This window comes from Sturnira hondurensis, unplaced genomic scaffold (assembly GCF_014824575.4).
Source record: "Sturnira hondurensis isolate 20B ecotype Veracruz unplaced genomic scaffold, ASM1482457v3 Scaffold0000780, whole genome shotgun sequence".
NCBI classification, from domain to species: Eukaryota; Metazoa; Chordata; class Mammalia; order Chiroptera; family Phyllostomidae; genus Sturnira; species Sturnira hondurensis.
In genome coordinates this window covers 11,330,458-11,353,537 of record NW_028073411.1, presented here as the reverse complement: position 1 = coordinate 11,353,537, position 23,080 = coordinate 11,330,458, and the positions used below count along the sequence as shown (strand labels likewise).

The window sequence follows — 23,080 nt, the reverse complement described above, 5'->3', positions numbered from 1 at the left end:
GACCAGAAAGCCCGTGTTCTAACTGGCTTCCTTGAGGACAGTGTCCTTCTGTGCCCCGAGCAAGCTATCACGGCGCCTGGAATGGGCTGGGTCTAATATGTGTTGAAGGTACACCAGAATATGCCATTTCTGTGAGCCACGGTGTATCGTAGCTACGTGCAGATAAGTTCATTCACAATAACAGCATTACCTTGTGCTGAGTGCCTAGCCTGTCCTCAGTATGTGCATTATCCCAGTTACTCCCCACTTGAACCTGCTGAGGAAGCATGGTACTGAATTCACTCGACAGGCGAGAAAGCCAGTTTAAAAATGGAACTGTCCCCGAATCGCGCCACAGCCAGAGGGAGTGAGGGAAGGTGGCTACTTGTGCGTGTGCCGTCGTCTTCGCCAAGGCAACCAGGACGCTGGGGCTTGGTAGTTGAACTTGCAGAAAGATGGGGCATAGCGAGAGGGCTCACCAACCAAGTGACTTCGGCAGGGCAAAGGACGGCAGGGTCCTCTGAGATTTTATTTTCTCGAGTCTTTGTTCCAGTGAACACAGCTTCAGGAAAAGCTGAAGTGCTCCCAAGTTACTGCTGATTCATAATCAGAAACTAAGACAAAACAAAACCAAAAGTGTAAGTGGGTGGGTGTGAGTGTCTTTTGGTGCAACCTCTTGGGTTGACTGTATCTTGCAAAATTTTAAAAGTTCGTGCCCTTTGACCCGGGAAGAATACTTTGAGGACTGTACGTACTTGGACACGTGAAGAAATATGTAGATGCAAGAATGTTTATTCCAGTATTGAATGTGGAAACAAACGAGTAGAAAACCTAGGTGCCCATCGATGTGGGTCTAGTTAAATAAACCGTGGTGTGGACGATGGAGTACCAGGGGTCACTTAGAGGGGTTAGGTAGAGTGACATATGTGCTGATAGGTTAGGTCTTCTAAATATTTCACTCTACAAGAAAGCCAGGTGCCCCGCCAGGTCTGCAATACACCGTAATTTTTATGAAATGGTGAAAGTGTATCTCTACGTTCATGTGTACTAGTGTGTGGGCTGCCTGTTCATTTAGTAAAGTAAGAGGGCAGTCCAGAGTAGGAGAAAGAATAACATTCCACATATTCACTGTGTTCTATTGGACTTTTACTCCATGTGTATTTATTATATTTAGTATCAAAAACTTTCCAAAGGGGTGTTTTTGTGGCAGGTCTTAAATGTTTCATTCCATGCGGCAGAAAACTGTTCATATCAGACAGCTCAGTTCATTAGGAGTGGGGGACAAGCTCTGTCACACAGCGACTGATGTTGGCCCTTGCATATCCTTTAATATAAAGGGAAAGTTCAGGCCCAGGTGAGCTCTGCCTAGGTGAGAAAAAGGCTGACTTTCTCTTGGAATAGTGGAGGTGAGAAAAGTGGACATTTAATGAATAGTCAATGTCATTAATTATCATTAGCATTAAATATCAAATGTCATTAATATCAGACAGGAAGAACCAACTTCTAGGTGGGTGTGTGGGATGAGGGCGAAGGAAGGGTTCAAAGACTTGAAGATTCATAGCCTGAGCAACTGGTGAAATGATTGGGACTTCTCTTTACTGCAATTTGAGAGCCGGGAAAAGACGAGGTTTGAAGGAGAAAGATCAGTAGCTCAGTTTTGGATGAAGTGATTTGCAAGGGGAGATATTCCCTCCTCTTCTCAGTTCTTTGGCCCCCTTGGGACCTCCTCATCGCTCACTGTCACCTTTCTTTTGTCCTCACTTCGGTTTCTGTGGGACTTTGGTGCTGCGTTCCATTATTAAAATTCCACCTTTGCTTAAACTTTCAACGCCCTTGCCTTTCTCTTACCACGTTGTTCTTACCTGGTGTTATGGGCCGCCCTCAGGTTTGTATGTTGAAGTTCTAACTCCTAGGACCTCAGAATGTCACGGGGTTTGGAGACAGAACCTTTAAAGAGGCAATGAAGTTCAAATAGGTTTCTAGGGTGGGCCCCAACCAGTATTACCGGTGTCATTATAAGAAGAGGAAATTGGAGCAGATGTGAGGACGCAGAAGGAGGCAGCCATCTGTGACCAAAGAGAGAGGTCTCAGAGGAAATCAGCCTCGCTGACTTCCTGACCTCAGACCTCTAGCCTCCAAGACTGCATGCAGGACAATACATTTCTGTTATTTAGGCCTCAACAGACTCCGTGGCTTTGTTACAGCACCCCTGGTCAACTCTCAGTAAGCAGGCAAACCCAGCCCACGAAAATCAACTCTGCCTGCCTTTGCCTCTTCTTCTAAGCAGAGGTGGCCGCATAAAACACACGCCCTCACTGTCCGGCCTTTGTTAGACTTCCTGCCTGCTTCATGACACCCGGAGGACCTCTCTCGTTTCCCACCTGTCCACTCTCCCCGCTTCCCGTGGACTCCCCATCACCCCACACACTGTCAGCAGGGGACCTTCTCCTGGCACTGAGAAGCAGTCAAAGAGAATGCCCACATGTCCCTCTCTGCAAATCCCTTATTCTGCCAACCCCTAAAGCTACATTCTCTACCCTGGCTCTGGGAGGTGGCAGAGTTGTCCCCACAACCCTGCCCCGGTGTCTGGGTCTCCCAGTGCTAAGGACCCTTAAGAGTGGGAGGGGCAGGGGGTGGCGGGACAGAGGAAGTCTGGGAAAAGCCAGTGGTTGGTCATTTATGGAATCACTACTTGGAGTGCTCCCAGCATGCCAGACACTTTTCTAAGCATGACCCAGGGATGACAGAATGACATCCCCTCCACACACTTACAGAGCAAGTAAGAATAGTCCACATATACTGAGTGCTTCCCACGTGCCAGGCACAATGGTGAATATACTGTGAATATGAACTCACTTAATCCTCATAACGACCTTGTGAAGTGGGTAACACTGTTGACCCCACTTTATATCTGAAGCACAGAGAGGTCAAGTAACTTACCCTACCTTGCCCAGCAACTGGGTGATGGAGCTGTTTGAATCCAGACCTTTACCAAGATGGCACTTGAGGGAAGGGGTCAGGCTTAAATGGAGCCTTGGAGGGGAGCTGAGCAGGCATGGCCAACGCACGAAGCAGAGGCACAGCACCCTTGGCGGGTGAAAGGTATTGCTGGTCCATAAGTACACAGGAAGGCAGCCCACCTTCACCTCTCCAGGGAAGCAGTGCCGCCAAAGTGTAGAGTCCGAGTCTGACAAAGGGAGCTGGCGGAAGGGTGCAAGAACGTAGAGTGTTAAGCAGGCATCTGCAGGATAGGTTTAGGGTGGCTGCCTCTCCTCTTCTGTTAAAGTCTTATAAAGTCCTTTAAATTCTTATTGGTCCAGCCAGCCGGGGAAGTTTGAGGGAGGGGAAAGGAAGCGCAGAAAAGGCAAGTGAAAGGTGCAGGGGAGGTGCAGTTTGCCAAAGAGGCAGCTCCCTTCCCTCTTCCTGCTCGACCTCTGGCCAGTCCTGTCCTGTCCTCCAGCTCAACCCGACCGACCCTGCCATGGACACCGAGTGCAGACTCAGCCCCATGCCAGAGGAGAAGCCCTGCTGCGATCTCTCCAGGAAAGCCAAGATCAGGCTCGGCATCCTTCTGTGCGTCCTGGTTGCGGTGGCGATCGTCGCGGTGGTGGTTGGAGTCCTGAAGTTGGGCCAGGCACCCTCGCCCAGGGAGTGGAGTGGGGCGGGTACCACCCCCCATTTTCCCGAAATCGTTCTGGGACGATGCTACACCTACACTCAAGTCAAGCGGCCGGAGCTGCGGTGAGTTGGCGTCAGTGGCGCACGGCTGGGCACCTCGCAGAGGTTACCGCACTCGGCGCGGGGCAGCGGGCTCCGGGGAGCCGTCTGGATTGCCGAAACAGAGCATCTTCTGTTTCGGTTCAGCTGAGAGCCCGTGGGGCAGTGCTGCTCACCAAGTCCCCGGCTTGCCATTCCTCGAGTCCCTTGCAGGAGCTGGGGGCGCGGTGGGGGATAGTAGCACCAAGCGTGCAGTGGAGAGCGAGGCTCGCCGGGCCCGCCAGCTCAGCTGGGAAAACTCGGCAGAGATGACTGCTTTCTGGGCAAGGTGCCAGAGCCCAGGCAGTCCTGACCCTCAGCCCGCCTCAGGGCTCCCGGCCCGCTGCAGGGACGGAAAACCACCGCAGACACGCCTGGGGGGTCGGATGGGGTTTGGTGGCATTTTCTACTTCTCTGGGGTTTCTGTTCACTGTCTCTGAGCACAGTGACCCATGGAACCTCCTTAAGTAGCTTCTGGAGCTTGCGGTGGCGGGATGGCATCAGAAGGGCCCGATCTCTGAAAAGAGTTTCATTCATTAACAGAAAACAGCACCCAGATGCCTCTTGCGTGTCGGGCAATGAATGTAACCAGAGAACTGATTAACAAGACCAAACAAAGCGGTAACACCTTCAAAAATTGGCTATTATTTATACGATGCTTGTGTTAATCCACTCGATGAATCCGTCCACATCGAGTGATGGGACCTTTCCCGAGGGTTCCTCGTGCCCTCTCCCAGCTCGCTGCCGATCTCTCTCCGAAAGCAAACCGCTTTCCTGACTGTCATTCCCAGGGCAGGGCTTCACCGGGGTGTGCCACCACTGAAGCCTTAGGAGAGGTACAACACGCTGGCAAGTAAAAGCTACTTCTCAGGCTGCCGAAGGCGGCAGGGAGAGCGGCAGTTTTAAGCTGTTGAGTTAGAGATTGCACAATTCCGACACCGACACACCTGCAGTTCAGGGCAGTGGGACCTCTGCTTTCCCCAGCCCCCAGCCCCCAGACCCCAGCCTCCTGGCCTCCCAGCCTCCCTGCGTGGCCCTCAAGGGTTGGGTTCTAATGCAGATCCCAGAGGTCTTCACCAAATTGTTCAAATCCAAGGATTGCCAGGGTCCCTTCAGTTTTGTTTACAAATAATTAAGTAGTTAATTGATAGAGAAACTAGAAGTCGAGGTGTTCCTTCAGCTCCTGACACTATACCAATGAAATTAACTGGTATCCAAACTGAATTAAGGATCAAGGCCATCTTTTTATTCTCACCTTAACTTAACATTTAGAAGTGTTTGCTGTTCAGTCGTTTTGGGTCAGGACATCCACGTGGCAGGCAGGATGCGCCATAGAAGCCACCTGGCTTTGGCATGTTTGTGGGGATGCTTGCTCACCATCAAATACATATGTACACACACATGTTTGGCATGCACATGGGTGTGTGCACATGTATTTCAAATATTAAAAGGGGATACTTTCTGCTAGTATTTTTTGAGCATCCAGATATCTCACGTGCATGTACACACACCATAAGTGGGTTGGTAATTGTATGTGGCACTGAGTGCCAGGCACTTAAAAACATTGAGTCGTTTATCCTTAACAACATGTAGGGCGGAGACTGTCGCTGTCCCTTTTCCTGTACGAGCAGACAGAGGTAAGGAAGTTGAGGACACTGCACAAAACTGACTCCAAAGAATGAACGCAGTCCCTGCGGTGGTAGAGTGCCCGTCACAAAAGCCATGGTCCCCGTCGGAGGCGTTCTGAAAGGAAAGGGGGTGCTATTCATAATCATGCTGAGTCCCTGGGCTGAACCCGAAGCCTATGGTCAGCTCATGCTTGTGGGGCTTGGACAAGGAGCTCTGGAGCCCCACGCCTTGGCTCAGCCACCCGGTCACCCTGGGCAGCGAGCTTACTCTCTCTGGCTGCGTGAAGCATTCCCCACTGTAAAGTGGAATGATTGTACCTACCACACGGAGAGATTATGAGGATGAGGAGCAATTACCCCAATATGTACTAGATGGGGAAAATGCTCAAGATTTTTGGAAATGCAATATGACAGACATCTTCCAACAATAAAGGTAGATCAAGGCCAATATCAAAATGGTAGCCTCCTAATTACATTCATTTAAATCACAATCTAATAAGTCAGTTCTCTAATGGTGGAATTTGTTATTTTTAACTTTTTACTATTATTCTTTTTTTTAGACTTAACACTTGGTTTTAGAGACATTCCAAAGCTGGTGCACACAGGTTTACTTCATATTTTTTAATAGCTCATAGTGTTCCCTAGGGTAGTTGTAACTATTTCCTAGTGACAGAAAATGAATTTCCCATTTTCAGTCCCATTCACTGATTCAACAGATACTTGCGGAGCGTCTGCTATGTTTCAGGAAGTGACATAGCTACTCACAGTGTAGGGTCAAGTGACTAAGTTCCCTCTCTCATGAAGCTGCCATCCTGGGTGGGAGAGACAGGAGTGTCCCCATGAGTGTCTTCATGCAGGTATTTTCGTGTGCTCACTTTTCTGCAGGGTAGCTTTCTACTGGTGGAATTTCTGGATCGAAGGGAGGATTACGCATGTTTGAAATGCTGACAAGTGTTTCTAAATTCCCTCCGAAATGACTGCAACACGTTATACTCCCAGCACCACCTGTCAGAGGACGTGCTTTCCCAAAGTCTCATCATCGCTGGGTAGTGTCAGCAGTGTTTCCTTATGGAAACAGTAAGGATTGTCAGTGAGTCTTATTCCGATTGTCAGTGAGTCTTAGCACGTTCTGTACCGTTATTGGCCATACAGAGAGAGAGTGTGTGCACGTGAATTTCTTGTTCAGATTCTTACTAATTTCTCCTGAGCTACTTGATTATTTCTTTTTATGGGAGTTCTTTATATATTAATTTATTTGTATATAGTGTTTTCTTTCTCTCTGCCTGTTATCCTTGAATTGAATTGAATTTGTTGTCTCCTGGGAGACTTGAACCTCAAGGTCATGACTGATTAGTAATTTCTTCCTTCCCTCTATGCTGTTGAAACTTTGGCACACTATTGCCCTTGTAATCATATAGTGTTAACATCAGCAGTCTTTTCCCTGATAAATTAGGGAATCTGTACCTTGCCAGATTACTCTCTCCTGCCTAGTTTTTTATATTGGGCCGAAGCAATTTATGTCAATTATTTAAGCTGGTATTTCTACTTTGACCCAGTTCTTTTAACCTTTGCAGGTCTTTGTCTAAACTATGTATTAACATATAAAATGAGATATGTTATGTATTGCCAAGCAAAACAAAACCAGCATAAAAATCACATGTATAATAATTGTAACTACATATAGTAAAACTGAATATATAAAAAAAGACAGTAAACTATGGTACTGCTCAGTTAATAATGAAATTATCATAGGCCTCCTTCCTTATTATTCTTCAGGATCCATAATTGGTATTTTTCTTATCTATTACTAAGTAAAAAGTCACCCCAAAACTTAGTGGCTTAAAACACAAACCATGTGCTGATTTCACATGACTTGGTAGGTTGGTTGGGCTGGACTAGGCGGTTCTTCTGCTGCCCGTGACATTGACTGGGGCTGAAGTCATCTGAGCGCCCAGTGAAGCTGTCATATCCAGATAGATGGGACATCACTCACAGGAAGGACACCTTGGAGGGGTCAGTGGAAAGGCTGGTGTCGCCCAGGATGCTGGACAGGCTGGGTCTCACTCTTTCTCCTTGAAGTCTCAAAGCCTTACACTCACACCCTCGAAATCTTGGCTCTGTGAAAGCACTTGGCCCTCAGTGCCCTGGATGTGGTCTTTGCCTTGAGGCCATTTCTCATTTTGGTATTCTTTTACCTTGAACTACAGGGGGTGGCAAGCAGTTTTGTTTTCCAACTCAGCAGTACCTCACTCTGAAATATTTTCTCTTGATTCTCAATTCGGCTAAAAAAAGGAGAACAGGGTCGTTTTTTGTTTTTTTTTTTTTAGTTCATTTTTCTCTTTTTCTCTGGACCTCTTCATACACAGCTGAGAAAAATGAGTTGGCACTTTCAACAATCTACTTGGAAATCTCCTTAGCTCAATTTAGAAATTCTTTTAGCTCCGTTGGTGCAGGTGACAGTGTTACTAAACTTTCCACCACCACACAACATAGGTCATCTTTCCCCTAGCCTCCAAATAACACTTTCCTCTGTGTCTGGCCAGCCTTCCTAAACAGTGTCCTGGAGGCCTTGCGTGTGCCTGCTCCTCGGTCCCCAATGTTAATGCCACATGATAGTAGTCAGGGCTCTCCAGGGTGACAGAGAGAGCTAAATCTTGATTGACTTTAAGGAATCAGCTCATGTGACGGTGGAGGCTAATAGTCCCAAATCAGCAGGGTTGGCAAGCAGGCTGGAGACAGGAGAGCTCCCATTGCAGCTCAAGTCTGAAGGCCGTTTGCTGGTAGAATCCCCTTTTTTGGCAGGGGGTGGAGTCAGTCTTTTTCTTAATGTCTTCAGCTGATGAATGAGGCCCATTCACGTCGTTATGAGGAATAATCTGCTTTACTCCAAGTCTATCGATTTCACTTTGATCTCATCTACAAATACCTTCACAGAGACATCCAGATGCGTTGGACCTAATATCTAGGCACCATGGCCCAGCCAAGCTGACACATAAAGAAACCCATCACACACGTGTTTTAGGTTTTTGTTATGTAGCACCGCACCCCAGGTACCCCTCCCGGTTTTGGTTGTCTGTTGCTGCATCATTAACGACCCTAAAATGTAGCAACTTAAACCAACAAGCACTTGTCTCTCATGAGTCTGTGGGTTGATTGGGATCAACAGAGAGGCCTGCCTTACATGGTGTCGGCTGGGGCATCTGAGGGGCTGACTTGGCTGGGACATTCAAAACATCACACGTCCAGGATGGAGCCGTGGCGCCTGGGCTCAGCTGGATGGTCACACCTCCCTCTCTCTCTGTATCATCTCGGGGCTTCTCCTCTCCTGCGACCTTGTCAGGTGCTCTCTCCCTGGTGCAGCTGGATGCCTTCAGAGCTCCTAACCCCCTAAAAGTGAGGGCTGGCAGGTCTTCTTAAAGCTTTAGACCCATACCTGGCACTTACTTCCACCACATTATGTTGGTTGAAACAGTCATGAGGTCAGCCCAGATTCAAAGGGTGTGGAAGCACCAGCCCTGGACAGGGGAGTGGCATAGATTTTGTGGGTAGCCTTACCCCTTCTTCGTGTTTGTTTTCTCAGTTTCATCTTGTTTTTTTTTTTTTTCCTGTTACATCTGTTGTTCTTTCTATTTGAGTATCTTTCATTAACTATAATATGATAACATGGACCTAATCTGTGTCGGGATTAGGTTCCACCTATGAAAACAAACAAGCAAGCAAAATAGAACCAGAGACATGGAAATAAAGAACAAACTGACAGTAACCAGAGGGGAGGGAGAAGGGGATAACGTGCGCAAGAAGGGGAAGGGTGAAGTCAGGGCACACGTGTAAAGGGCCCACGGACAAAGACAATGGGGTGGGGAAAAATTGAATGTGGGGGATGGGGGTGGGTAAGGCAAGGAGAGAGGAGTGGGGGAGTCGTGGGGACAACCGTATTTGAACAACAATAACAATTTTTTAAAGGATAAAAGAAACAAACAAATGACACGTATCTACCACACGCCCCCTGGAACATAAGCTCCTGGAGTCTAAGGGCCGCTTGCTGATCGATAATACCTGGAGGACCTGAAATAGTGCCTGGAATATAATGAGCAGAAAAACTGAGTTGAGTTAAATGAATGGTGTACAAGCTAGTATATTATAAGTAATAGAAATAAACAAAGCCATAATTAATGTATCTCCTCCATAAACTTTTTAATACCATCACTTCTGTAATCCATCGACTTCTCTTTGGGCACTTGGATAACTGTTTGTGCTTTTGTGTTGATAGCTTCCTGGTATTCTGTTTGTTGCTTTTTTGTGTTTTGGGGTTTTTTTGTAGGCTGTAGAACTTGATCTCCTTTACACATTCCTTTTCTTTAGTTTCCTCTCCCAGTTTCTCTAACTCCCATAGAACTCATTTTCTACCAGCTTTTTAGTGTTGAAACTTGTGTCTCGTTAGCAAGTTGAGCCCCTTTTGAGTTAAGCCAGGAGCATTAAATGAAGAAAATGCCTCAAGAGATCACACCTAGCCATCCTGTCTAAAGCTTCACATGCGGGAGCTACCTTCTGACCAAGATGGCTCTGGGCATATGCAACCTGAGGGACGTGTGGCCCCAGAGTCACAGAAACAGATTAATACTGTGGGGAACGTCAAGTATCTGGGCAACATCAGGACCTGGGGAATGGGGAAGAGTGGGGCGGAGCCTGCAGGAAGAAACTGAGAGCCAGCACCCAGAGTAACACGGGCCTCGGGCTGGCACCTAGATGATGTGCCTTCCTTTGCATGAGTCTTCTCTCCTTGGGGAAACCCAGCCTTGTCTGAATTGCAGGCATCTGTGCTGATAGCTGTTGTCTGTCTCGGGGTGGGAGCCCGCCCTTCCATGACAGCTCTCCTCATCCCTGCCCTGGGAGCTGCTAGGGCCCTGGAGAGCAGGGACTGTTTCATTCAGTTGTGTCCCTCATTGTCTGGCACAGTGCTCATCACATTATAGTCTCTTAGTAGGTGCTTGCTGAATTGAAATGAGGTCCACATCATGCTGGTTGAAACAAATGCACAGTGAGGCACTTACTGGGAACAAAGTCTTCATCCATCTAGCCCCGTCTTGTAATGATCATTTCTGTGCCCACGCTGACTATCTGATTCCTTTATCTTTGCTTCGAAGTTTCTTTTTGCTTCTCTTTCCCCTTCAAAGTTTCTAGCAAGATTTCTTGGGGCCAGTTCTTCAATTTTACTTCCCTGTGTCTCTCGTTTTAATGACTTTAGCATTTTATTAACTTCTACTCAGTGAAATGTATTAGTGCAAAGTGTACAAAAAAGCAAACACTTAGCTAACGCTTAGTAAAGACTTACCGGGTCCCTGGGCCTGGGGCTGGCCATGGGAGTTTCAGGGAGGAAGAAAGTACAGGTCCTGCTCTCCGGGGTCCTGCAGGAGTGGTGGGGGAGGACTGGCCTGAAACTAAGTACCGCAGGACGGCATGATCGATGACAGTGATGGGCTTGTACATGGGTGAGATGCGCCCAGGGGGTGGGGGTGGGGTGCTTCTGCACTGTTAGCTGTTTGCTAGATCCTATACGGGTGTCTCAGATACACTCAGACAAGAAAATATGTGAACTTCTGTGACCCAAGTGCCAGCACAATGCTACAGAGATTCCGAAATGAGCATCACCAGCTGGTGGGACAGAGCCAGGAAGGACGCCATGAACGAAGTAGCATCTGAGGTGTTTCTTTTATGACAGAATTTCATCTATGATGTGTTCCGAATAGTGCATGTTATCCTGTTGAACAGAGCCTGGGAGACGGGTGGGATGCTCCTTCTGGGGGCGCGAAGATTGGGCTGCTTGATGGACCAACACTCTTTAAAGGTTGTGGGACCTTGGGAAGGTCCCACTGCTGGGAGGGTGTCGACCTCTGGTTGGACCACTCACTACCTGAACTTTCTCAGCACACAAGGGACTGTGAGGGTGACCGTATTTGCACAAGATAGAATTCCAGGTGTTTTCTTTGGGGAGTGATGGAATGGCCACCTACTCAACGTCTATTCTCAGTTAGACCCGAACTCCAATAGGGCTTTGTGCAGCCTCACGCTCACCCGTGTGTCCTCAATGCTCAGTTCTGTGATCATCACCCTTCCTTCAATCCCACCTTGCATTGTGGAGTTCGAAGACAGAGACCAGTGGCCAGAGAGTCTGAGATGCACCTGACTAAATGTGGAAGGTAAATAAGGAAAGCGAAACAAGGCTCCGAGCCACGGGGCCTGGGTGCTGCTGTGGTCACAAGTGGGAAGTCAACTCCAGAGCTGACTCGTTTGTAGAAGGAAGGGTGGAGTACAGTGCATGTGCCAACCAACTGAGTCTGGGGCCTGTGGGACCTGGGGTGCAGCCAAGACACCTGAACAAATGTAGCTCTGGGGATAGACTCTTCCAGAGGTTAGCTGGAAGTCTTGGAGTGAGCATGTCCAATGGCTGAGTGAGAGGCAGCAGAGAAGAGAGGAGAGTGTGGCAGACCCTGTCCAGCAGAGTCTGATTGTTGTGGCTCACAATGAGAATCAATGCACAGGCGACAACAATCCTGTGTGAAAAAAGGGAACGTCACGCCTACTCTCTCAAGGGGAGAGTGCCTATGGGTACCTCGGGCACTCCCTCAATAGGGGAGCGCCTTGACCCTTGCCTAGACAGGCTTTTTTTCCCCCCTGGGTCTTACATCAAAGAAAGATTTATTATCTATCACATAGAACATTATTGTCTATATTATAGGTACAATCAAGGAAATAAAAATAACATGCAGGGGGGAATGGCAATGAGCTGATTAGCTCTGTCCTTGGGAGAGCTCACACAGGCTTTGGAAATTACCTTGAAGATAGACAATACCCATTTGTTGCTTTACACCAGGGTGAGGGAGTTTTAGCAAGAGAAAGCCACAACAGTCTGTCTGCATTTTCTGGGCCTGATTCCCACTGGAAAACTCAGTTTGAAGATCTGGCTCCTGCCCACCACTTCGCTTCTATAGGTTTTCCATGCAGAGCTGAGTCACATTTGCCAGACTTAACCAAACCATTCCCCTACAGGAGAGGAAGAAGGAGAAATGCCATTTTGGCGCTTTTTGGGTCAGTATGTTGTTCCTAGAAAGGTCCCTGGTGTTCCCTGCTGAGGCCCAGCCGCCAGCCTTGCTGTGGTACCGTGATTAGTAGCCCAGAGATGAGGTGTGGTTTTCCTGGGAGAAAGCGTTTGTTCTTTATCACAGTGAGCACTGTGTCCCCTCTGCTTCCTCCTTCCTGTTTGGAGGGAAAACCCTTGGAAAACAGCTGCTGAAGTTCACTGAGAAATTCCAAAGGAAGACAGGCTGGGGGATTTATCTATCGTACACAGCATTTATGGGTTGTGTACGATATCTTTATATAGTTGGTTCTTTAAAAATTTCATCAGAATCCTGTCAGCAAAGTCAGGACACATCTCATGGATGGAGAAATGGGGCCTGAGAGAGGTTAGAGAATTTGGAAATGCCCTTCAGTGAGTCTGGGCTGGCAAGGTGATTTGTGGGGCCCATGTGCCTGAAAATGTAGGACTCACTGTTCAGAAAGCAGAAGAAAGCTTTTCCTTCTTTCTAAAGTCTTCTGCTTCACCTGCCAGGTGATTTTTACTTGCTATTTAATGTCAAGTTCCCTTGGGCACAGGGGTACTTTCAGGAACAGAGCAGACTCCCAGACATGCCCAGGGTTGCACCCTGCAATTTGGCACACAAGGAAGGTGTGCTTGACCCCCACCCTCCTGTTCTCGAGCTCCTGCTGGTGGCAGACGGTGGCAGTGGTCATTAGGTGGCAGAGAACCTTCCCAGGGAGGTGGAGAAACAGGCCCAGGTAGGACCATGTGTGAGCCAAGGCATCCAGCCCCCGGTGCACACATCAGTATACCATTGGGCTTCTCTCACAAAACACGAAAGCAAAGATAAGGTCGCTGAGAATCTCCCAACATTCACCCCCAAGTGCAGAATATACATCCTTTTGAAGTGCACAGGGGACATTTCCTAGGAAAGATCCTGTTAGGACACGAAAAAAGTCTCAATGAATTTAAGAAGACTGAAATCATATCAACTATCTCCTCTGACCATAATGGTATGATACCAGAAATCAATCATAAGGGGAAAAAAAGGAAAACACACAAAGACATGGAGGCTACATAACATGTTACTAAAATGAATGGGTCAACAATGAGATTAAGGAAGAATTCGAAAGCTATCTTGAAACAAAGGAAAATAAAACATAACAACCCCCAATCTATGGGACACAGCTAAAGCGGTCCTAACAGGGACATTCATAGCATTCCAGGCCTACTTCAGGAAACAAGAAAACGTCAAATAAACAGTCTCACTTTACACTTAAAAGAACTAGGAAGAACAAACAAGCCCAAAGTGAGTAAGAAGAAAGGAAATAATAAAAGTCAGAGCAGAAACAAATAAAATAGTCTAAAAAAATACAAGAGATCAATGAAACTGAGAACTTTTTTTTTTTAAAGATAAACAAGATTGACAAAGCTGTAACCAGATTTATCAAGAATAGAAGAGAGAGGACCCAAATAAGTAAAATGAGAAATGAAAGAGAGGAAGTAACAATTGACCCCACAGAAGAAAGAAGGGATTGTAAGAAAATATCATGAACAATTATAGGCCAACAGATTGGACAATCCAAACGAAATGGTTAAATTTCTAGAAACACGCAATCTTTCAAAGCTGAATCAGAGAGAACTAGAAAATCTGAATAGGCTGATTACAACTAATGAAACTGAATCAGTAATCAAAAACTCCAATAAACAAAAGTCCTGGATCAGATGGATTCACAGGTAAATTTTAGCAAACATTTTAAGAAAAACTAACACCTATCCTTCTCATACTATTCCAAAAAAAAATTCTGCGGGAGGGAAGACTCCTAAGCTCATTTATGAGACCAGCATTATCCTAATTCTAACACCAGATAAGGACATTACAAAGAAAAAAAATTATAGGCCAATATCCCCGATGAACATAGATGCTAAAATCCTCACCAAAAATATTAGCAAACCAGATTCAGCAATACATTAAAAAGATCATTCACTATGATCAAGTGGGCTTTAATCTGGGGATGCAGAGTTGGTACAATATTTATAAGTCTGTAAACATGATACACTACATTTATAAAATGAAGGCTAAAAGTCACTTGATTACATCAATAGATGCAGAAAAAGCATTTGATAAAATTAAGCACCCATTTATGGAAAAAACTATCAGCCAAGTGGGAATAGAGGAAACATATCTCGATATAATAAAGGCCACATCTGACAAACTCATTGCCAGCATCATACTCAAGGGGCGAAGACTAAAAGCGGTTCCTTTAAGATCAGGAATAAGACAAGGATGTCTACTCTGACCTCTTATTCGATACAATACTGGAAGTTCTAGCCACAGTGATCAGACGAGAAGAAATACAAGGCATTCACATTGAAAAGGAAGAAGTAAAACTGTCATTATTTGCAGATGACATGATACTGTATATAGAGAACCCTAAATACCCTAGTATTTTTTCTGATATATCTCCTTGGGCAAGGGAAACAAAAGAAAAAATGAGCAAATAAGGGAATATATGAATAACCCATAGACAGAGACAACAGTGTGGTGGGTCTACAGGGAAGAGAGAGAGGGAGTGGAGGTTGAGTGGAGGCAGTTGAAGGGGGAAATGAGGGGGACACATGTAATAGTGTCATCAATAAAAAAAAGTTAAAAAAGAAAAGCAAAAGAAATAAGGTTACTATTAAAATTAATAAAAGTGGATCTGACTTATTACCCAGCAATTGTACTTTAGGAAATACATCCAAAGAAAATCAAAACACTGAATCAAAAGAATACATGCACCCCCATGTGCACTGCAGTGTATTTACAATAGCCAACAGTAGGAGCAGCCCGAGTGCCCATCGGTAGATGAGCGGATAAAAGGAACAGTGGCACTTTTATACAGTGGAGTACTACACAGCCATAAAAAAGCACGCCTTCCCTTTGGCATGGCTGGGACTGGAGAGTACTATGCTAAGTGAAAAATAAGTCAGTCAGAGAAAGACAAGCATCACATGGATCCTTTCATTTGTGGAATCTAATGAACAAACTAAACTAACAAAACAGAAACTCATGGCTACAGAGAGCAGACTGACAGCTGTCAGAGGGGGTAGTGGGTTGGGTGGCTGGGTGACAAATGGGAAAGGATTAAACAAAACAAACCCACAGACACAGACAACGGTATAGTGATTATTGGAAAGGGGGATGGATGGTGATGGAGGGAGACTTGACTTTGGGTGGTGAACACACAATACAATAGATGATGTGGTATACAACGGTACACCTGAAACCTGTAGAAACTTACCAATGTCACCCCAGTAAAATTTTAAAAAAACCCTCACAAGCTAATGTGTCTGAAAATATTAAAGCATAAAAGAATTTCAAAAAAGAAAGAATTTCAAAACAGCAAATGCAGAACATTAAACTCCAATCAAGGGGCCTTTGGGGCCCAGGTTGCTGAGTGACTGTATTGGTTGTACGTCTGTGAGGCCAGTCTTGTGGTCTGGCACAGTGGGGACTGAAAGTCAACTCTTTCTGTCCTTGGACTCAGCAGACCCGATGGGCTGATGAGAAAACTGAGGCGTGGAGCAATTTCCCAAGGTCCAGTGCTGGAAAGTGGTAGGGCAGGTTTTTGAACTGACATCATAGCCTGGGGCCACTTCACCACGGGCTCAGCTTTCAAAAGCTTTCAAAAGCGTGTGCTCTGAGCAGCCCTCAGGGCCTGGGGCAGGCCACTGCAGTTTGGTTATCTGCCCTGCTCAGCTCTGTCTCCAGGGGAGGCAGCTCCTGCTCTTTCTGTCTGCCTCCCAGAGGCTGCAGTGTGGGTCCCCCAGCTCTTCTTTTTAGGGAGACAAGGTGCCATAGTGTAGCGCTTCATCTTCGTACTTCAGAACGACATCGCAGCTCCCTGCAGGGAAAGCCCCAGAACGCCGTGACCTGCCTGGGCAGGAGGACACCCTCTCTGTGGTTGATCTCACCTCTCAGAGCTAAGTCAGGAGGGATGGAGCGCCCATGCTGGGCCCCTAATCCTGTGTCCATGGGCGGTTTTGCTGATTCCCCACAGCAGCGTGGCTGAGCCACGGTTCAGCCTCAACACCCTTGACAGCCTGGCACGTAGATGCTACTCCTTGGCTGGAGTTGTTCCAAGAGATGAGGTCTATTTGTGATGCTGCTTCAGAATCCTGGTCAGGAGCAGGTCATGAAGTAGGGGAGTTATCGAACAGACCAGGAGCCGGGAGAGAGATACTGTTACCGAATGGACCCCCTTTTCCCCAGGGCCCCCCTGTACTACGTTCGCCTTGCCTGCCACCAGGGAATTATAGCTCTCAATGTCAGAGATTGGCGAAAAGGAAAGGAATTATTTACTCAAAGTTTATACAGATTTAACAGTAATGACTTAATGTCTTCATTAAAATCTCAAAATATCTTACAATACCCACAAACACACACAGTCCTTCCTTCTCCGCTTTGCCCAACCTGGGGTACCGTACCTCAAGAAAAGAAAAAGAAGTCTGTGGCTCAGGTAGCCCCGCAGTTCTCCCCAGTGATCCGTGTTTAATTCACAGGCCTCCCGAAGTTCCCAGCACCATCAGCTGTGTTGCCGGGATCTCCAGTTTTTAATCCAAACCCACGTGGCACCCTCTCCTGGCCCACCAGCAGGAGCCCTTTCACCCCTTTCCTTCCTGCAGCGTTTCCCCTGCATTCTTCCAAACTGCTAAGAGAGAGCTGCGTGGATGCTACGTGTTGCTGTCCAGCTTCCTAAGCTGCTCAGCAAAGGGATCCCCAAAGCTGTGCGACTCTCCCTCTCTCTCGCCAAAGCTGCGTGGGTCCCCTTTCACAGCTGCGGTGCCTGAGTTTAAATCCCAGGGCCAATTTTCCTCTGCAGCCCCATTTCCGACCCTGCCCACAATTGGCTACACCTACCAGCATTCCTGCATTTCCCCACCCCCGCACCCCAGCTTTTCTGGGCTCCTACATCGTGAGTCTGGGAAGGCTCACGTGGTGGCTCTGTGGTGTGAAGGGAGTCGCCTGCAAGCTCTCACACAGGTGCTGTAACCAGGGGGAGTTGCCTCCCACTTACATCCTGGGTGGAAGTCACTCCCATCCCCCTGGCTCAGAGCACAGCCACAGCCATTTAACATACCTGTGAAACCGGTCAAAAGTCACGAATCTGCCAAATGAGCATTCGAGAGGTTGTCTGCAAAACTGCTGATGCGCAACATAACTCAATGGCCCTGCTCCTCGTGTCCCATCCTCCAGTTCCAACTTGTGAACTACATTTTTAATATTTCCTGGACACCCCGAGTTCTGGACCCCATTGCAAGTCCTTCTTTGGTGGGGGGCCCTTGGCTGCACCCTGTTACAGGGGCAGCAGGACGAGAAGCTTGACGAAGAAGTTCAAGGGCCTGGGGTTGCCTGGTTTGGAGAAATCCGATGGGGGATATTTCAGGTGTGCCAGTGTCCCTCACTGATTCAAGAAGGGTCCTGTCGCAAGAGGATTAGATGTGCGTCATGTAGCTGTACAGGGCAGAATCAGAGCCCCAGAGAGCAAAGAGTCAGGATAGCAGCCAAAGGCCATCACAATTTGAATTTGTTTGTTGCAGAAGAAGTTCCATAGAGTTAAGAGCCCGTCTTCATGACATACGGAATCAATATGTCAAAGCTTTATGAGTCAATAAATGGGAAAGTCAGTCCAAAGAACATTTGGAGGCACCGAGTATGTATAAGTATTTAAAAGGGAATGTTATAATTACATTTATAGGTCAGCTATAAAACCAGTCAATGTTCCACAGGGCAGTAAAAGCCTTTGGGGGTATTTTTCTGCCAGACAGGAATTATTCACATCTCCAACAGACAAGAGCTCCAAGTTACCAACTAACTCCGTAAAGGTTTGATAGTAAATAACAAAGACAAACAAAGATACATTCTGCTAGATGGCGAATTCTTGCATAACCAGTCAAATAATGCTCCAATACGTTGTTGGAGGGAGATGCAGCCCATCTTTTCGCCTTGTTTCCAAGTTTTAAATATCTTTGTTATTCAGTAAGCATTTATTGAGCTCCTGTTATGCTCCACAAGCTCTTCTGGATCCTGGGGATCTGGTTGTGCGCAGACCAGACAGAATTCTCGCTCTCATGGGACTCCTACTCTAATTCGGGGCGGCAAGGGGGCAGGGTTTAGGGTTTTAAATACAGTAATAAAATAAAGAGGGCCTTACTGAGTGCTGACATATTAGCAAAGACCTTTGACAGATGGAGAACAAAACCTAGAAATGTCTGGGGAAGAGAGCATTCTGGGCAAAAAGGAGGAACGTGTGCAAAGACAATGAAAAACAGACAATGAAAGTGCCAGTGGGGTTGGAACTTTCTGTTACGGAAACCTGCAAACGTGTAAAACTAGAGAAAATACATCAGCCCCCATTTACTCGGTACCCAACCTCCATAACGGTCAGCATCTTGCTATTTCACTGTCTCTTCACTTTTTTCCCCAGAGGGTTTTCCTGGAAGGGAGAACAGAAACACAGTTGTGACTGGGTGGATGAGAAGAGGTCGTTTGAGGGGCAGCTTTTTTCAAGTAGGCTGAGAAGTCAGTTAACTGAAGAATACGTCTGGATTTGTAGTTGTCTGTGGTCTTTCACAGCTGGGTTACCAATATCAAATACAGTCACCTTTTTTAAAGTGACCCACCTGTGGTCATTTTTACAAGACATGCAACTTAGTAAACAGAGTGGTTCTTTTGTCCACGTATTCAATTTGTTTATGTACAATTTAATTAAATTATATCATTAAAAGCCAAGCACAAAAGTAGGTAGATAACAGCCAAGTCAGGAGGTCAGAAAGTCCCTGGCTACACTACAGAGCAGCCTGCTTAGTACATAAAAGACCTGCAAATGAACAGAGGAAATGGGGTCTTTATACAGGGACTCAGTTAAACACAGGTTAGTTAAGGGGTTTTGTTTGCAATGAATACATTTAGAATTGGTCAGGCAATTTTTTTCTTGCCATTAAAGGAATCCCTCAGAAATATCAGAAAATTACCAAGGCAAAGTTTTCTTTAAATAAAGGGCGGTAGGAAGAATAAATGGAGAAGATTCTGAGAACAAAACAGGATGATAGACGAAATCAAGAATTGATCGAGTATGTGTGTGTGTGTGTGTGTGTGTGTGTGTTTCAAAGAGTTTGGAAGGAGAGGAGTGACAATATTCATGGAATTTTGTAGCTGATATGAGGGGCGGAGTAGGGGTTTATCTTTTTCAACAAAATGTCACCGGTAAATGTTCTCTCTGGAACAGGGGACAGTGAGAATCCTGTGTTTGAAGACAATACAGAAAGTGTGAACTGGGTCATAACACTGAAGAATACGTGGAGCGAGAGCATCACGTTCTGTGTCCTTTCGATGACTCTTTTCTCCCTAATTATGGAAGTAAACCATGCCCCTTGTAGAACCCTGGGGAAAGCAAAAAACCTACACAGATGAAAGCAAAATCACTTATCCCCAAAGTGGAGTTCTAAATAGTGGACAAGGAGCTTCACAAAAGGACGATATGTACCCCCTTAAAGTGATGCCCTCCCCGTAAGTGATTTCATAGACGTAATTCACATTGGAACTGGCTGTTCCTTCTGCCCAGAATGCTGTTCCCTTGCATGTCTGTATGGCTAAGTCCCTTTCTTCCTGCACTTCTTTGCTGAAATGTCCCCTACTGCCGACCCCGTTTAGTGCTGAACCCTACCGTCTCCCTCTGCATCGCTCCGGACGCACTTATCTCACTCTGGTTTTCGTTTTCTCCGTGGAACCGGAAGACGTCTGCGGTGCTCTGCCGCTGCCTGTTCACCAGGAGTGCCGCTCTGATAGAAGGTAAACTCCCACGAGGGCAGCGACTTTGTTTTATTCCCTGGCACATCCTACATGTTCACAGACGCACCTAGCACATACCAGATGCTCCACGGATATTTTCTGAATTAATGAATTAATGCAGTCTACGCTTGCCTTTTTTGCCTGAAGAGTCTTCTGACTTTAATGACTGCTGAGAAAATCCCAAGTGCCCGAGCCAGTCCCATCGATCACTCACCTCCACCACAAGGTGGCAGGCTTCGCCTTCAATACCTGCCTCCGCAGCCCCGGATTTGAGAAATAATGGGAGTTGAGTGAACTTGCTTGTTTTCTTTGGGCCACGACAACCGGGACTTGCAGGACTTGTCAGCAGGAAAATACATCGGATGGATGGAATTAGCCCTCAAGACCTGAGTGCTCTTAGGGACGAGGATTTTTAGGGTGTGCGAGCTTTCCCCTGGTGAGCAGCACCTTATGAAGGTGACATGCTTCATCGACAGGGACTTGAGGTATAATTACTTGTGGGAAGGGTGTAGGTTTAGAGAGAAACGACGCATGGTGCTATGAACGCTGACAACATGCCAAATGGATTTAACCACCAAATACCTCTGCTTTTTCACCCCAGCATAGATGTCGCCGCACAAGACCTGAACCCTTTCTGCCCCATCCCCTCTTACTCACCCCGTTCACTGTATCCAGCACCTGGGAATACCTGTGCGCTATTTGGGTCTTCAGCCTCTCCCGGGATCTAGGGAAATGATGCCCCCTGTGGGGTCTGAGGTCCTCACTCCTGTTAGGAACGACCTCATTGTGAGAGTAGGGCCGTGAGTTTACCCTTCCGGTGGGAGGCAGCGTTGGGGGAAGAAGGAGCTGAGGTTAGGATGGAAGGCAGTTGTTTGGCTTTGGACCAGTGTCGAGACTCTCTGAGCATCAGTGGCTCTAGAACAGGAGTGATGCCAGCATCCTCCCCAGAGGGCTAGTGTGGGGTGGAGACCCAATGAGAGTCGGTTCCCCACTTAGCACCTGCCCAGCGGGTTCCCTTCCTCCTGTTCCTACCTCTTGACTCTGGTTCCTGGAGACAACCTGCCTGGAAGGCCAGAGGTGGGGAGAAGGGGTGAGACTGAACAAGAGGGCGTGACTCACGGGGAATAGGGTAAGTGAGGAGCTGTCTGGGGTCTGTGGGAAGGAGCAGAGCAGCAGGAAGGGGCGGACAGGCCAGCGACCTGGAATCCTGGTATTAGTGCCCAGCCCGCTCTGCAAGCAGCAAACTGCCGTCAGGCTAAGACTCCAGCTCAACAAGAAAACTTACTAACAAATGGAGCCTTTCCGGAAGCTGTTCCTGGGGCGTCTGCCAAGCATGCTGGTTTCCCCAGGCCTTTGATGGTGAACTGTCCCATCTGAGACTGCCAGTTAGCAGCAATGTGCCCAACCCAAGGCCGCCAGGAACACACTGCGGCTGAGTAAGGGCAGGTTTCCTGGCTCCTTGCAAGAAGGCTGAGCACTCACTGTGGGGACTCACGGAGTTGGGGAGGGTCAGCTCAAGGGTGTTAGAAAGCACTTAACAGGGTTTGGGCTTGTTTTAGGAGACTTTTGAGGAAGGTTCACAGAGGCTGGTTTTGTGAGGATGTCAGCAAGAAGGAGAAGGGATGGGATAGGGTGTCTTAATAATTTCTATCCCCCAGGCTAGAGGGATGAGGCAAAGCTGAAGCTGTCTATATGTGTTATGATAAAAGGATGTTTGGTCATTTTTTGTCATTTGGACGTTGCTTTTACCTGCTGACATTGCAATCTATCATGGTCACTCAGTGGCCGTTTCCAACACTGGTGCCCATGAATTACGTTCAGTAGAACACCAAGGCCTTGCGGTGAGTGCCAGGCTGGCTCCTAAGTGTCAGGGGCGGCACTTCCCTCTTGCCTCTCCAGCCTCTCCTTGCACCACCTTGCACAGTCTTGGTCCCCGGGAGGAAGGAGCAAGCAGCTGGCCTGCGAGGCTTTACTTAATTTGGAAAGAGAAAGGGTCCTGGGGAGAGAAAGGGAGGCAAGTGAGCTGGGCTAGTCTTCTTGTCAGCTGGGCTTCATGTATTTCCACTAACGATAGTTACTAGAACAAACAGCCCTGTCTCTTGATGACCTTAGCAGGAGGTCCTCGGTCCAAGGATTCCTTATAGAAGATAAATTCAGGATCTGTGAGACATGAGTTCCTGGAAGAGCACATAATCTGTAGAGCTCTGTGGGGAATACAGAGGAAGCCTTTTCTCATTTCGGTCCTTGCAGCTGGGTGAGGAGCCCTACACAGCCTCACTTAGTGGCCTTACCTGTAGTTCTGGGCCAGGCAGGGTATGTCCCCTGCAGGAAGGCAGGCAGGATCAGTGGGGTACGTAGGATGTGCCATCTTTTCCTTGCTCAGTCTGTGCCTGTCAGTGACCTGTCTGCTCAACAGTGTTCATGCAGCTTGACGCTGGGTATGACCTTCGACCGATGAGAGTGTGACCTGACAATGAGGTCTCGCCAAAGCGAGTGCTCAAAATGGAGGGAATCTCCACTGGGAGAAGTCTACGGTCCTATCCCCACCCCAACCCAACACTTACTTTACTACATCAGGCCCTGGCTACTGGGGCTGGGCACCAACGCTCAGTCTAGCCTGGTGATCCACTTTCACCAGACGAGGGATGAGAAAAGACACCCTGTAGACAGAGACGTGGGGGAGGGCGCAGAAATAACAGGCAGCAACCTAAGGGGCTTGGGCCTCAGGTTCCCAAGTTCTAAGACCTTCCCAGATTCTTAAACTTTTGTGCTTTAGTTGGTCGAGCAACTTTAGAAGATGAGAGT

The 23,080-nt window shown here is 47.3% G+C and overlaps 1 protein-coding gene across 1 annotated transcript in view; it reads left to right on the top strand.

Annotated features, from left to right (window-relative positions):
* The first annotated feature begins 3,333 nt into the window (after window positions 1–3,333).
* CD38 (CD38 molecule) overlaps window positions 3,334–23,080 on the top strand; it is a 32,184-nt gene continuing 12,437 nt past the window's right edge. The window contains exon 1 of the mRNA XM_037045585.1: window positions 3,334–3,720. Within this exon, the coding sequence (XP_036901480.1) occupies window positions 3,461–3,720 (260 nt within the window). The 5' untranslated portion in view covers window positions 3,334–3,460. The remainder of the gene's footprint in view (window positions 3,721–23,080) is intronic.